Source organism: Pelophylax lessonae (assembly GCF_965119305.1).
Source record: "Pelophylax lessonae genome assembly, chromosome: 13".
NCBI lineage: Eukaryota > Metazoa > Chordata > Amphibia > Anura > Ranidae > Pelophylax > Pelophylax lessonae.
The window spans coordinates 39,885,598-39,903,082 of NC_138780.1; the positions used below are offsets into that span (position 1 = coordinate 39,885,598).

The 17,485-nt window shown below is 40.1% G+C and overlaps 1 protein-coding gene across 1 annotated transcript in view; it reads right to left on the reverse strand.

The window, feature by feature from the left end:
* The window catches only part of ZC3H6 (zinc finger CCCH-type containing 6), a 58,794-nt gene extending 42,011 nt beyond the window's left edge, over positions 1–16,783 (reverse strand). The window contains exon 1 of the mRNA XM_082242510.1: positions 16,505–16,783. Coding sequence (XP_082098636.1) covers positions 16,505–16,593 — 89 coding nt within the window. The 5' untranslated portion in view covers positions 16,594–16,783. The remainder of the gene's footprint in view (positions 1–16,504) is intronic.
* Between the last annotated feature and the right edge of the window lie 702 nt (positions 16,784–17,485).

Sequence of the window (17,485 nt, forward strand, 5' to 3'; positions counted from 1 at the left end):
CCGATACAGCCGCTTGTCCTACACCGATACAGCCGCTTGTCCTACACCGATACAGCCGCTTGTCCTACACCGATACAGCCGCTTGTCCTACACTGATACAGCCGCTTGTCCTACACTGATACAGCCGCTTGTCATACACTGATACAGCCGCTTGTCCTATACTGATACAGCCGCTTGTCCTACACTGATACAGCCGCTTGTCCTGTACTGATACAACCGCTTGTCCTACACTGATACAGCCGCTTGTCCTACACTGATACAGCCGCTTGTCCTATAATGATACAGCCGCTTGTCCTATACTGATACAGCCGCTTGTCCTATACTGATACAGCCGCTTGTCCTATACTGATACAGCCGCTTGTCCTACACTGATACAGCCGCTTGTCCTACACTGATACAGCCGCTTGTCCTACACTGATACAGCCGCTTGTCCTGTACTGATACAGCCGCTTGTCCTATACTGATACAGCCGCTTGTCCTATACTGATACAGCCGCTTGTCCTATACTGATACAGCCGCTTGTCCTATACTGATACAGCCGCTTGTCCTACACTGATACAGCCGCTTGTCCTACACTGATACAGCCGCTTGTCCTACACTGATACAGCCGCTTGTCCTGTACTGATACAGCCGCTTGTCCTGTACTGATACAGCCGCTTGTCCTGTACTGATACAGCCGCTTGTCCTATACTGATACAGCCGCTTGTCCTATACTGATACAGCCGCTTGATCTACACTGATACAGCCGCTTGTCCTGTACTGATACAGCCGCTTGTCCTGTACTGATACAGCCGCTTGTCCTGTACTGATACAGCCGCTTGTCCTATACTGATACAGCCGCTTGTCCTATACTGATACAGCCGCTTGTCCTATACTGATACAGCCGCTTGTCCTATACTGATACAGCCGCTTGCCCTGTACTGATACAGCCGCTTGTCCTGTACTGATACAGCCGCTTGTCCTATACTGATACAGCCGCTTGTCCTATACTGATACAGCCGCTTGTCCTGTACCGATACAGCCGCTTGTCCTGTACCGATACAGCCGCTTGTCCTGTACCGATACAGCCGCTTGTCCTACACTGATACAGCCGCTTGTCCTATACTGATACAGCCGCTTGTCCTATACTGATACAGCCGCTTGTCCTATACTGATACAGCCGCTGGTCCTATACTGATACAGCCGCTGGTCCTATACTGATACAGCCGCTTGTCCTATACTGATACAGCCGCTTGTCCTGTACTGAAATCCAAGTTTAACTAAAAGCTTGCTTTCTTCATAGAACAGAGAAAATGGGCTTTCATTGCAAACCAGTTAGACATCAAACATCATTTTTCGGATACACTGCCTTCTAGGAATTGAAAATTCTGGCATCATAATGATTTATCATAATTAGTCAAATCTGCATATTTTATACATCAGAATAAACAGAGTACATATTCTCACACATTTATTTCCCTGCCTATTTAAAACAGGAAAATCAGGTTAATGCAGAGGAGGTTACACACAACACCTTTACACACTTCCAAGCCTAACAAATATTTTATAGGTTCAGTGAACCAGGAGAAAACACCGGCCGACTGAACCTTCCCCTGGCTTCACAGTAGTAAGATCTCTCCATCAGAGATCTTCATTCTAAAGCCGCCATCAAGGAGTCCCATCTCTTCTGCTACATTCAGTCTATTGAAAGGGAAAACTGAAGATGGCATTCATCTCCCACATCCATCACAAAGAGGTCTCATGCTCCGCTTCATGAGTCCCAAGAATTTATAAGAAGCCTTATCTGCATTGCACCTGAGCTATGCCTCCAGAGACGCATCATAAAGTTCCCTTTAGAAAAATACTGGAACATGCCAGCGTATATCTGACAGCTTCCATTAGTCTTTATAAAGAAGCAGTCCTATACACCTAAACCTCATTCAGTGTTAAACCTGCATTTATAGGACATTTTCATATAAAGCAAATAATGCTTTTTCAATGGTGACAATCAAACTCAGTGATTAGGTACGGTTAGTTAACAGAGTTTGGAGAAAATAGAATTCTATCAGGGGAATTCAAAAGAGCGTCTAAGAAACTCTTCAGAATTCCAACGTGCCTCCAGAAATGTTGGCGTGGCCACAGATTCATGAATTTTCGGGCACGTTTCAAATGTGGAGGTGCACTGAGGTTGGAGTGTCTATACAGACTTGCTTCCTCCCTGCCGCTGCACCTGACATCACTGTGGTGGGGAGTTTTGTACCTGGAGGGGATTCACACACCCAGGTACCCCGTCAAGTCCACTCCCCTTGTGACTGACAAGTAGTGGGCAGAACTTTACTTAGAAGACAGCCTGCCATTGGCTACAGAACCCAACTATTGCTGTGGCAGTACCTGGAAAGCTTCTAAAATTAAAGATAAATAGCCTTTTAAGACAAAATGGTAGATTCTGGGCTACAGAGACCATGCCAGCCAAGCTGTGCATTTGAGGCCCCCACCTTCTCCCTCATATTTTTCCTCTCTTCCAAGAACAATGAGAATACAGATAAGAGTGAAGGCCAGGGACATAATTGCTACACATAGATGTGCAGAAGACATCGGTAGGGGGGAGGATATGCATTATATTACCGCCAAGCTAGTTAGGGAAATATGTATCTGTGACGTAACTGCTGTTTCATATATGTGAGGTACACGCTTTTTCACTCACTTAGCAAGCGGGCACGAGCCAGGCTAAGCCAATTTCGCTAGTGAATAAAAAGGTTTGATTCCGAAGCCTGAATCCAATTAATTCATTCTGGGTTTCAATTTATTTGCTGCAACATTGCCTGCTGGTAATTACAAGGCGAGAGTGAACCTGATGAGGAACTAGCGTCTTATTCCTCGTACACACGCAACGATTGTTGGCCGTGAATTTTCGGCCAACGTCTGATCGGCCGATTTTCGGCTTGTTAGTATGATGCTTCCAACAACCGACTGCGACTTTTCGGCCGAACAAAATCTGGTGTGCAGGCTATAAAATTTTTGTTGGCCAACAACAGAACGGCCGATTTTCCATCAGTCAGTACAGATTTCGGCAGACAAAAATCTGATAAGCAAGACTGGGCATGCTCAGAGAAGAAAAAACACACGGAAACTAAACCAGCACATGACATCACAGAAGTAGATTTTTGTTGGCTGAGAAAATTTGTGTGCAGTCTAGGCACATTCCAACCAACAAAACAACACTGGACAAAAGTCGACCGATCGGTCGGCCGATAATCGTTGCGTGTGTACGAGGCATTAGCTTCCCCATCAGGCTCCACCCACTACAGCGTCACTGGTAGCAAGGAGGCTATTGGCTGTGAAGCCGATAGCGTCTTTAAGAACTAGCTACAGGGAGAGGGCAACGGCGGCAAATATTCCACTTTGGTACACTGCCTGCCTCTATACACCAGGGGTCTTGAAACTATGGCCTTCCAGTTCAGGAACTACAATTCCCATCATTCCTAGTCATGTCTGTGAATGTCAGAATTTACAATGCCTCATGGGATGGCCGTAGTTTGAGAATCCCTGCTATACACCAACATACAACAGGCCCCAATTACCTCCAGTTTTTGTTATCTACAACGTGGAGATAATTATTTTATTTGGTGCAACAATACAACTTTGTAAAAGTGAAGCAATTAAGACCCCATTCACACTAGCGCAACTTGTCAGGCAACTTGGTCGCCTGACAAGTAGCGGTGGGTCGCCTGCCATTGATTAGCACAGGACCCGTTCTAATAGGAGCGACACAAGTCGCTCCGACTTAGAAAAAGGGTCCTGTACTATTTTGGGGCGACCTGGAGGCGACTTGCATTGACTTCAATCATATGAAGTCCGTGCATGTCGCGCCAAGGTCGCGTTGCACGCTGTGCACCGGGACTTCACAGGTCGCCCCAGCTCTAAGAACTGCCTGAATCTGCCACAAGGTCATCTGTGACATAAGGGGGCGGGGTCTCCCGATAACATCATCTGGCGGCAACGCCTCTAATGGCTATATAATAAGCTGCAGAGACCGGAGACCGGCATAATCCCCGGAGACGTCACCGGAGGAGGACCGGAGGAAGAAGGAGAGCCGACAGAAAAAGAGCAGAAGACCGGAGAGGAGAAGACAAGACAAGAAGAGTGGACACGGAGAGGAGAAGACCAGAAGAGAGGACAGCAAAAGAGCAGAAGACCGGAGAGGGAGAAGACCAGATGAAGATTTTTAATAAACTTTCTAAAATGTCTCCGGTCGTTATTTACACACACTGCCTTTTATGGGGTGAATGGGTAGGGGTACAGTGTACCCCATACCCATTCACATAGGGAGGGGGTCTGGTATCTGGGGGGGCACCCTTGTTAAAGGGGGCTTCCAGATTCCGATGAGCCCCCTGCCCGCAGACCCCCACAACCACCGGCCAGGGTTGTGGGGATGAGGCCCTTGTCCTCATCATCATGGGGGCAAGGTGCTTTGAGGTGGGGGGTGCAGAGCTCCCTCTGCCCCAAAGCACCAACACCCCCCCATGTTGAGGGCATGTGGCCTGGTATGGTCCAGGGGGGGTGGGGCCGCTCGCTCGTCCCCTCCCCTTTCCTGGCTTGCCGGGCTGCATGCTCGGATAAGGGTCTGGTATGGATTTTGGGGGGACCCCACGCTGTTTTTTCAGCGTGGGGCTACCATCAAATTCCATACCAGACCTGAAGGGCCTGGTTTGGAACCTGGGGGGGGAACCCCACGCCGTTTTTGGCGTGGAGTTCCCCCTCAAGATTCTCACAGCGCAAGTCGGATCACCCTGATCCGACTTGCGGTGCGACTTCCATGCAAATCAATAGGCACCCATAGGGAACCATTGATTTTGAATGGAAGAAAAAAAACGTATAAAGTGGCTTAACGCATGTTAAGCAACGTTATGCAGCCTTTAGCAGCGTCAGACGTTTTTACAGCTTGACGCTGCAGCTCCAGAACGCACAGTTCCTGGGTTTTTTTTTTGGAGCTGTAAAACGCCTATGCCACTTGGAGCTCCTAAAAGCTCTATGTGTGCATGAGGCCATAGAATAACATGGATGGGCGTTCTGCAGCTGCAAAAAAAAAACGTCTGACGCTGCTAACAGCAGCTCCAAAAACGTCCAGTGTGCATGAGGCCTAAGCCCCGGTTAACACTAGGGCGACCTGTGAGGCGACCTGGTCGCCTCACAGGTCGCCTCCCATAGGGAAGCTACGGACCTGTTCTAATAGGTGCGACACAAGTTGCTCCGACCTAGAAAAAGGGTCCGGAGCTTCTTTGGGGCGACCAGGAGGCGACCGCCATAGACTTCAATGTTATGAAGTCTGTGGCGGCCGCTCCGAGGTCACGGCGCGCTGCTCGCACCGCGATCTCGGAGGTCGCCCCTGAAAGTAGCGTCGCGCCAGTGTGAACCGGCGCTTAATCTCCATAACAGGGGCAGAGAGAGCAATAAAAATTGACAGGTATTCTAATCCACTCTATCCAAAACTAAACAAACAAAAAAATAATCATTTTGCCGTTAGGTAAACTTTAAACACAACGTCATTCTGAGCTTCCTTGTATGCAGTAAAATCCACCCCAGTACTGAGCGTATACGACCGCTCCTCCACATAACTGCAGAAGGAAGGCACACGTCACCTCTGCCAAGAGGAAGACACCAAGCTGCATCTATGAAGGCTATGCTAGACCCAGCTTTACACTTTCTAATTAACAAAACAAATGTCTACACTGATATAAAGTATTATTTCTTTTCAGAATATAATAGAAACAAGAATACAGAAAGCGAGGACATCTCAGACGTTTTCATCTCAAGATTTAACACCATGGGAAATGTCATTTACAGTATTTTAGTTGCAGCAAGTTTTTTTTTTCCCAACATCACACCAAATATTACTGTTTGCAATAGCAAAATTGTAAGTGTAGAACTATATCAGCAAAACCATTTCAATTAATTGACGATCTGGGAGGACAAAAATATTGGAGTTGCCATCACTGACTTACTTTAAAGCCTCATGCACACAGGGCGTGTTAACAGCTGTTTTTAGGATCATACTTAGCATCAGACTTTCTTTTGCAGCTTAAAAACACCCCTCCATGTTATTCTATGGCCTCGTGCACACACAGGCTTTTAGGAGCTGCAAATGGAATAGGCATTTTTAAGCCGTAAAAAAAAAAAAACCCCAGGACCAGTGCGTTCTGGAGCAACAGCGTCAAGCTGTGAAAACGACTGACACTGCTAAAGGCCGTATACAGTGTTAGGCCACGTCAGATGACGGAACGCCCATATAAAAGAGGCCTCTAACCCAATCTGACAATTTACCACATTCATTAAACCACAGCCATATCAATTGGATTGCTTTTTCAGCTATATGCTAAAAATATTTACTAATGAAGCAAGTAAAGCTTTCTGTAAATATTGGCACAAACCGGTATACTCCAACATCACACCAATGTTACTGTTTGCACTCTTACATTTATAAAATATTTTTTTTCACAATATACAGTAGAAATTAAAAATACATTTATATGTTATAATGATATTAAGTTATACTATAAAAACAATGTAATATAAATAGAAATAATTTTGAAAAAATACTATGTATTTATAACCTATATTAATCGGTGAAGGACCGCCCGCTGCAGTTATACTGCGGCAGGCAGCCCCTCCTGCGTGAACCGACGTAGGCATACGTCGGCGGCAGGCTCCGAATGCCGCCTGGTACCCGCGACCGTTCCCCGCTGAGAGAAAAGGACGGTCGGCTGTTGTAAACACATCTGACCGTTCTCCTTGGAATGATCAAAGAGCTCCTGTGATCCTTCTATATAGGAACACAGGTCTCTATGGTCATTTCACAAGCCACGCCCCCCACAGTTAGAATCACTCCCCTAGGCTCACATTTAACCCCTTGATCACCCACAGTGTTAACCCCTTCCCTGCCAGTGTCATTATTACAGTAACAGTAGAGCTGCACGATTCTGGCCAAAATGAGAATCACGATTTTTTAGCTTGGAATAAAGATCACGATTCTCTCACGATTCTCTGTGTAAGAAAAAAAAATTGGGATAACTTTACTGTTATGTTTCTTTTTTTTTTATTCATTAAAGTCTATTAATTGCGTTTGAAAGACTGCTGCGCAAATACAGTGCGACATAAAATATTACAACAATCGCCATTTTATTCTGTAGGGTCTCTGCTAAAAAAATATATAAAATGTTTGGCGGTTCTAAGTACTTTTCTAGCAAAAAAAAATGATTTTAACTTGCATGTAACAAGTGTCAGAAAAAGATCCAGTCTTTAAGAGGTTAAACTTCCTTTCTCCCTGGCAGAGGGAAGGAAAAGATACAATGTAATCATTTTTGTTTATAGTTACTGGGAGACTCATGCTGATAGGCTTTTGCCGGGAGGCTTTTTTGTTTTTCCACAGCTGTTCTCTCTGCTATGCAGCTATGCAAAGAATTGAGCATATCTCAGGTTTAGATCATCAGGGGGGGTGAATCGAGATCGCGATTTTCATACGATTAATCGTGCAGCTCTAAGTAACAGTGAATATTTTTAGCACTGATTACTGTAGTAATGTCACTGGTCCCCCCAAAAGTGTCAAATATGTCAGTTAGGGGTCCGATCTGTCCGCCGCAATGTCGCAGTCCTGCAAAAAATCGCAGATCGCCGCCATTATTAGTAAAAAAATAAAAATGATAAATCGTTCCCGTAGTTTGTAGACGCAATAACTTTTGTGCAAACCAATCAAAATACGCTTATTACAGGGTTTTTTTTTTTTACCAAAAATACGTAGCAGAAAACAAATTGGCCTAAAATGTTAAAAAATTTTGATTTTTAAATGTTTTTTTTTGGGAATGTCCTATAGCAGAATGTGAAAAATATTGTTATTTTTTTCAGAATTGTCGCTCTTTTTTTGTTTAAAGAGCAAAAAATAAAAATCGCACAAGTGATCAAATACCACCAAAAGAAAGCTCTGTTTTTGGGAAAAAAGGACATCAATTGCATTTGGGTACAGCGTCGCATGACCGCGCAATTGTTTGTTAAAATAATGCAGTGCCGTATCGCAAAATATGGCCTGGTCATTAAGGGGGCAAATCCTTCCGGTCCAGAAATGGTTAAATTATATTTTAAAATATATAGTATATTGAAAGCCAATTTTTTTTTTTTTTCAGAAGAGTAGGAAAGGGTTAAAATCCTTCAGGCATCTTTTTTGGGGGGAAACTGCACCCCAAATTAAAAGCCAGTTTACACCCAAACTGCACAGGAATGTGGTGCGCATTCCTGTGCAATTCATAGAGGTGCGATATTTAGCACATGTATTTGAATAGGCCCGAAAACGCACAAAAAGTTGTAAATGTGCAACTTTCCAGAAGCGCAGCACATCAGATCACAGGGTACTGCGGTACGATGCAACCTGGTGCAGACAAACGCAGTGTGTTTGCGGTGTTAAGAATATATTGACACCCGCAGCAGATTGCACAGGAAATGCATATTTGTGCACGGTGCAGAAAACACGCATTGGTGCTCTTAACCGCTTCCCCACTGCTCACTGTGCTGCTACTGCGGCACAGTGGCTCGTTATCGTCTGGTGACGTAGGTCTACGTCACCAGACATTCCCCTGTCTCTGCGGCGCGCGCGCGTGCCGCGGGAGGCTCACTCCCGCTGTTTTCAGTCACAGCGGGAGTCGGGCCAGGGGAGGAGCGGCGGCGATCACCGCCACTCTTCCCCGATCATCGGGGAATCTAGTTTGGAGATCCGCCCGCTTGTGTAAACAAAGCAGGCGGATTTCCTAAGTGATAGACAGGGCCAGATTGCAGGCTTCAGCATAGCTGAACCCTCGATCTGTCCCTGTGTCACTCAGTCACCTCCCCCCACACCCGTCAGTAAGCACCAGGCATACATTAACCCCTCCCTCTCCAATAAAATTAACCCCTTCCCTGCCAGTGTCATTTTTACGGTAACAGTGCATATGTATAGCACTGATTACTGTAGTAATGTCACTGGTACCCCCAAAAGTGTCAAAAATGTCAGTCAAGGGTCCGATCTGTCCGCCGCAATCCCGCAAAAAAAAAAATCGCAGATCGCCGCCATTACGCGTTAAAAAAAAAAAAAAAACACCAAAAATGACAGAAATCTTTCCCTTAGATAGTAAACGCAATAACTTTTGCGCAAACCAATCAAAATACGCTTATTGTGATTTTTTTTACCAAACATAGGTAGCAGAAAACAAATTGGCCAAAAATTTTAAAAAAATTTGATTTTTACATTTTTTGGGTGGGAATTTCATATAAAAAAAATGTGAAAAATATTGTTATTTTTTCAAAATAAACGCTCTTTTTTTGTTTATAGCGCAAAAAATAAAAATCGCAGAGGTGATCAAATACCACCAAAAGAAAGCTCTGTTTGTGGGAAAAAAAGGATGTAAATTTCGTTTGGGTATGGCATCGCACAACCGCGCAATTGTCAGTTAAAGTCGCACAGCGCCGAATCGCAAAAAGTGGCCTGGACATAAGATAGCAAAATCCTCCAGTGGTAAAGTGGTTAAACAGTTGTCACCAGAACAAGTCTAACCATTAAAGATTTCTGTTCCTGTTCTAATGATTACTCAAAATGTAGGATTTTCCATCTCTATTAGTACTGGTGGTAATGGTTACCAGTGGAGATGAACTCAGATGTCCTCCAAACTCATCTCAACCCGAACATCAATTACTCCAATCAGCTGCAGGCTGGGCTATTGCCAGGCCCACAGCATATGTAAACAAAGGGGCCGTATGCTGGTGGTGAGGTCACTGCCCTTATATGAACACACGCCACATTAGTCCTGTCATGTAGATGGCTAAAGATTTATGTGATAAAATGATTTTACACCATCATTTGTAATGCTGCAAATGATAGAAATCAATATTCATGCAAATGTTGATTTATCGTGACAAAAAAATAAATACATAATCACCAGGCACAGCATTGGTAAGAGAAACAAGACGATGCTGAGAAGAAAAATGGTATTATATGATTATAGTTGTTGATTCTCAAACTGAAATCGCTACATCCAACCAAGCATGTATATTTATGCGTACTCGCAAATATAACACCAGTGTGTTTTAGGCCCCTTTCACACTTGTGCGACTTCAAGTCGCAAGATTTTACCGCAATTTTGCCGCGACCTTTTACCGCGATTTTGACTGGGCTTATAATGTCTTTTCCTCAAAACGCATGCCAAAAGTAGTGCAGGGACTACTTTAAAGTTGGTGCGGCTTCAAGTCGCACAGATATGAATGGGGCTCATTGGAAATAATGGAGAACGACTTGTCAAGCAATTTTGCAGTCCCAAATCGCATGACAAGTCGCACAAGTGTGAAAGGGGCCTTAAAAAAAAAAAAAAAAGTAGTGCTGGTACTTTTCTACATATTAAATATTTTCTATAAACAGCAATGTAGGTGTCAAAGGATTTATGAAATAAAAATATTTTCACAAATTCTCTAATGTTCTCTAGTAATATTTTAAGTCAAAATAAACATTCAAGTATTGTAATACTGTGTCCCCTAAAAAAGTAAAGGGTTATTACATCATCACTGTTGTCGATTACAGATGGAAATTGTTCATATTTACAGCATTCCACTGAGCATGCACTGTATATTTATATACACAAAAAAAAAAAAATTGATAAAAAAAAAAAAGTATAAAAAAAAAAAAAAAGTATAAAAAAACGCTGCTACCTCTACATAATAAATAACCTAGCACCAGTTTAATTACATTATTTATATATATATATATATATATATATATATATATATATATATATATATATATATATATTTGATATATTAAAAGTAATTCTTCTTCAATTTCTTCAAAAAAAAAAAAAAAATTTGTGACAGTATTTCTCTAAAAATAATGTATAAAATAGCACCGGTACTATCCTATGTAACTCTACAATAGTGTCAGTAACTCTATAAATGGCAAAGCAGATGTCAAATGATTAATTTGGGAAAAAACGTATTTTCGGCCAATATTGTAATGCTCCTAGCAAACTTTTAAGCCCATATAATCATGCAAATAATGCTATATGGTGCCCTAAAAAGTAACATATATTTCATCACCAGGCACTGTGCTGGGAAGAGAAACAAGAAGTAGTGCAAGTACTTTTTTATATAACTTTTTAAGCGCATATACAAAAATAAGATATATAAAAAAAAAAAAGATATATAAAAAAAAAGTATTAAAAATGTGTGCTGGTATATATATATATATATATATATATATATATACACACAATAAAAACAATGTGTGCTGGTATATATATATATACACAATAAAAAAAATGTGTGCTGGTATATATATATATATATATATATATATACACAATAAAAAAAATGTGTGCTGGTATATATATATATATATATATATATACACACAATAAAAAAAATGTGTGCTGGTGTATATATATATATATATATATATATATATATATACATATATATATATACAATAAAAAAAATGTGTGCTGGTATATATATATATATATATATATATATATATACATACAATAAAGAAAATGTGTGCTGGTATATATACAGTACAGACCAAAAGTTTGGACACACCTTCTCATTCAAAGAGTTTTCTCTATTTTCATGACTATGAAAATTGTAGAGTCACACTTCAAGAGGTAGTCACCTGAAATGGTCTTCCAACAGCCTTGAAGGAGTTCCCAGAGATGCTTAGCACTTGTTGGCCATATTGCCTTCACTCTGCGGTCCAGCTCACCCCAAACCATCTCGATTGGGTTCAGGTCCGTGACTGTGGAGGTCATCTGGCGCAGCACCCCATCATTCTCCTTCTTGGTCAAATAGCCCTTACACAGCCTGGAGGTGTGTTTGGGGTCATTGTCCTGTTGAAAAATAAATGATGGTCCAACTAAACGCAAACCGGATGGAATAGCATGCCGCTGCAAGATGCTGTGGTAGCCATGCTGGTTCAGTATGCCTTCAATTTTTAATAAATCCCCAACAGTGTCACCAGCAAAGCACCCCCACACCATCACACCTCCTCCTCCATGCTTCACGGTGGGAACCAGGCATGTAGAGTCCATCCGTTCACCTTTTCTGCGTCGCACAAAGACACGGTGGTTGGAACCAAAGATCTCAAATTTGGACTCATCAGACCAAAGCACAGATTTCCACTGGTCTAATGTCCATTCCTTGTGTTCTTTAGCCCAAACAAGTCTCTTCTGCCACTCGTTTTCCTGTAATTAGCTACTTTTTTCTTGCCATAATACAAATTCTAACAGTCTATTCAGTAGGACTATCAGCTGTGTATCCACCTGACTTCTGCACAACACAACTGGTGGTCCCAACCCCATTTATAAGGCAAGAAATCACACTTATTAAACCTGACAGGGCACACCTCTGAAGTGAAAACCATTTCAGGTGACTACCTCTTGAAGTGTGACTCTACAATTTTTATAGTCATGAAAATAAAGAAAACTCTTTGAATGAGGTGTCCAAACTTTTGGTCTGTACTGTGTGTATAACGATAAAAAAAATGTGTGCTGATATATATATATATAAAAAAACGATAAAAAAGGGTGGCGGTACTTTTCTATACAAATAATTATAAAATAGTGCCGATACATTTCTAAGTATAGATGGCAATTTGGACAGTAACCATTTATGGAACAATATTTTCAGAAAACAAAAATGGTATTACATGATCACTGTTGTAGATTTTCATTCTACCAAGTGTGAATATTTTTATGTAAAAATATGCCATTTAAAAAAAAAATTACAAAATAGTACCAGTACTTCTATATAATTATAAAACAATGGTAGTACTTGTCTATAAAATTATAGAATAGTGCCAGCACCTTTCTATAAGACCCTGTTCACACTGGGGCGACTTGTCAGGCGACCTGGTCGCCTGCCATAGATTAGCACAGGACCCGTTATAATAGGAGCGACACAAGTCGCTCCGACTTAAAAGGGTCCGGAGCTTCTTTGGGGCGACCTGCATTGACTTCAATGATATGAAGTCCGTGCCGGCCGCTCTGAGGTCGCGGTGTGAGCAGCGCACCGCGACTTCACAGGTCGCCCCGGCAAGTCGGGTCGCGCCTATGTGAACCGGCTCTAAAAGGCATAAAAAAATAAAAAATAAAAAAATAAATGACGGAATAAAAATATTTCCAGGGAATTGTGTCACACTCCAAGTGATTTTTCAAACAAATATTGCAATACGATGCAAATGTAACAAAACTTTCACCACCAGGCACAGTGCCAGTAAGAGAAACAAGACAACACCAAGATAGCAAAACAACTGGAATTACACGATCACTATTGTAGATTCTCATACTACCAAGCATTCAAAAATATCTAAAAAAAAAAAAAAAGTAATAAAAAAATTGGTACAGGTATTTTTCTAAATAAATAATTAGAAAACGCTGGTACCTTTATATTGTATTTATAAAATAGTGCCAGTACTTTACTATATTATTTAGTGCTAGTGACAAAAATGCCATCACTAGGGACAGTGCTGTAAAGAGTAATGGGCCATACACACTATAAGATTTTCTGAAGACTTTTTCCTTTAGATTTACCAAAACCATATAATATGAGGTCAAACCTAAACACTTTTAATTTGTATGCAATCTGGCAGGCCCTTGCACTACATAGAAAAGGTAAATCTGAAGGAAAACTAACCACAAAAGTTGGATAGTGTGTATCCAGCTTAAAGATAGATGAGATGACTTAGAGATAAGAAAACACATGGAATTACACCATCAACGTTGTAGATTTTCATCTTACCGAACATGTACATTTATGTGCACATGCAAAAAAAAAAATAAAAAATAGTACCAGTAATTTACTATATGTCTATAGTAAACAATATTAATAAATATAAAATATTTATCAAATATTACCAGCACCTTTTTACATCATAAAACAGTGCCAGCACCTTTCCATAAATGGCAATGTAAATATTAAATGGTTTATGGAATAAGATTAATTTTTAGAGAATCTTGTAATTTTGTTGTAGATTCTCATTCTACTGTGCGTGTATATTTATGTGCACGTGCAAAACTAAATTTAAAAAAATATATTTATATATAGGCGCATGCAAAAATGTTTTTTAAAAAAAATAAATAAAAAGTATTTCAAATAGTTCCAGTTTGTTTCTGTATAATTATAAAATAGTGCCGGTACTTTGGCTATAAATAGCGGCTGGAATTTTTCTATATCACTATAAAACAACGCCAGCACCTCCCTATAAACCGCAATGTGGATATTAAAAGATTTAGGTAATAGGAATATTTTCAGACAATCTTGTAACTATCCCAGTGATAAGAAAATCCAAATAATCATGCAAATATTGCATAACGGTGCCCTAAAAAACGTAACAAAAATTCCACCGCTATTCCCAGCGCTGATCAGAGAAACGGGATGATGCCAAGGTAAGAAAACAAATGGAGTTACACGATTCTCATCCTACTGAGCATGAATATTTTAAAAAATATGTATATATTTTATTTGTTTACAAAAATGTATATATATATATATATATATATATATATATATATATATATATTCGCACATGCAAAAATAAAGTTTTAAAAAAATAAAAGAATTTTCAAAAAGATTTAGGTAATAGGAATATTTTCAGACAATCTTGTAACTATCCCAGTGATGATAAAATCCATATAATCATGCAAATATTGCATAAAGGTGCCCTAAAAACGTAACAAAAATTCCACCGCTATTCCCAGTGCTGATCAGAGAAACGGGATGATGCCAAGGTAAGAAAACAAATGGAGTTACACGATCACTGTTCTAGATTCTCATCCTACTGAGCATGTATATTTTATTTGTTTATATATATATATATATATATATATGGGCACATGCAAAAATAATATATTTTTTTTTAAATTAAAAGAATTTCAAATAATTCCAGTTTGTTTCTGTATAATTATAAAATAGTGCCGGCACTTTTGCTATAAATAGTGGCTGGTATATTTGTCTATCACTATAAAACAACGCCAGCACCTTCCTATAAACGGCAATGTGGATATTAAAAGATTTATGTACTAGGAATATTTTCAGACAATCTTGTAACTATCCCAGTGATATTAAAATCCATACAATCATGCAAATATTGCATAAAAGTGCCCTAAAACCGTAACAAAAATTCCACCGCTATTCCCAGCGCTGATCTGAGAAACGGGATGATGCCGAAATAAGAAATGGAGTTACACGATCACTGTTCTAGATTCCCATCCTACTGAGCACGAATATTTAAAAAACAAAATGTATATATTTTATTTGTTTATATATATATGGGCACATGCAAAAATAATATATATATTTTTTTAAATTCAAAGTATTTCAAATAATTCCAGTTTGTTTCTGTATAATTATAAAATAGTGCCGGTACTTTGGCTATAAATAGCGGCTGGTATATTTCTATAGCACTATAAAACAACGCCAGCACCTCCCTATATATGGCAATGTGGATATTAAATCCACATATGTGGATTTAGGTAATAGGAATATTTTCAGACAATCTTGTAACTATCCCAGTGATGATAAAATCCATATAATCATGCAAATATTGCATAAAGGTGCCCAAAAAAACGTAACAAAAATTCCACCGCTATTCCCAGCACTGATCACAGAAACGGGATGATGCCGAAATAAGAAAACAAATGGAGTTACACGATTCTCTTCCTACTGAGACTGAATATTTTAAAACATGTATATATATATATATATATATATATATATATATATAAATAAAAGGGCACATGCAAAAAATGTTTTAAAAAAAAAATAAAAAGAATTTCAAATAGTTCCAGTTTGTTTCTGTATAATTATAAAAATAGAGATAAGAAAACAAATGGAGTCACACGATCACTGTTCTAGATTATTATCCTACTGAGCATGAATATTTTAAAAAATATGTATATATTTTATTTTGTTTACAAATATATATAGGCACATGCAAAAATATTTAAAAAAATAAAAGTATTTTCAAATAGTTTCAGTTTGTTTCTGTATAATTATAGAACAGTGCCGATACTTTGGCTATAAATAGCGGCTGGAATATTTCTATATCACTATAAAACAACGCCAGCACCTCCCTATAAACAGCAATGTGGATATTAAAAGATTTAGGTAGTAAAAAAAAAATATTATCAGCCAATGGCAGCGATATTCCAGCCCAGATCATGCAAATATTGCGATATTGTGCCGTATAAAAGCATAATGCGATCACCAGGCACAGTGACTAGGCCCCAGTAATACACACAATGCAATGTTCAGCGTATACGATGTATATATAGGAGCTATATACAGAATATATAACATATATACATCCAGCTGGTGATCAGACAGATGAGAAGACAGTGGGATCACAATGGCCCAGGATGAGGCCCTCTCCCCTCCCCCACCCCCCATATACATGATGAGCACAGAATGAGCATCAATTAATCAGAAATCAGAAGAATGAGAAGAGAAGGTAATATTACTCGACCTTTCGTCCCCTGCATGCTGACACTCTGTCATGTGGGTGTCTAGTAGGGCAGAGTTGGGGGGTCTGGAGAAAAGGCTCTCAAAGGCCATGTCTGCACTACACACACTCTCTCAGTTTCTCTATTATTAGACTGTTTAAGCTTATTCTTTTTTTTTTTTTTTTACACCGAAACCAGGAGGGAACCGTGTACAGCAGACATCCCAGCTGCGCGGCCGGAGCCGGGAGAGCAGCGTCTAGCGCCGCCGAGCAAACGAGTGAATACGGTGAACCGGAAGCAGTATGGGAAGTAACCGTAACAACTACTTCCGGGCGACGCGCAGGTAGGCGATGAGCCAATGGCAACGAGGTTTTCCTGATAAGCGCAGGATGGCAAAGAGAAGCACTGTGATTGGCTGCTAGGAGAACCGCGTGACTCAGGAAGGAGCTAATCGCGTTGTCTGTACCGAATATAATTTTAGAGGCTGGCGGGGAGGATGTGACAAGAGCGATGATTGGACGGATTCTTTTAGTTACGCCACGCCTCGCCGCAGAGCACTCTGGGAGTTGAAGTTTTTCAACTCGGTGCTGAGGAAAATAGAATAAAGGCGCGAAGTGTGTAGCTACTGTGCTAAATTCATTCACCACAGGGATGACACTTCTAGTGAACCTGCACTTTGTTTATAGTTTAGCAGAGCAGCAACAAAAGTAACAAAATAAAAGTAAATTCACACAAAAGTAACAAAATAAAAGATAAACCCCAACAAAAGTAACATAATAAAAGCTAAATTTCAACAAAGTAATAAAATAAAAAACAAAAGTAACAAAATAAAAGTCGAACTCCAACAAAGTAACAAAATAAAAGTTAAACAGCAACAAAAATAACAAAGTAATAATTAATGGCCCGTTAACCGCTTCAGCTCCACAGAACTCTTTGTTTACATGTTTAGGCCTCATGCACGCTGGATGTTATAAAATTGTTTTTTAGTGAGTTTTTCAGCTTTT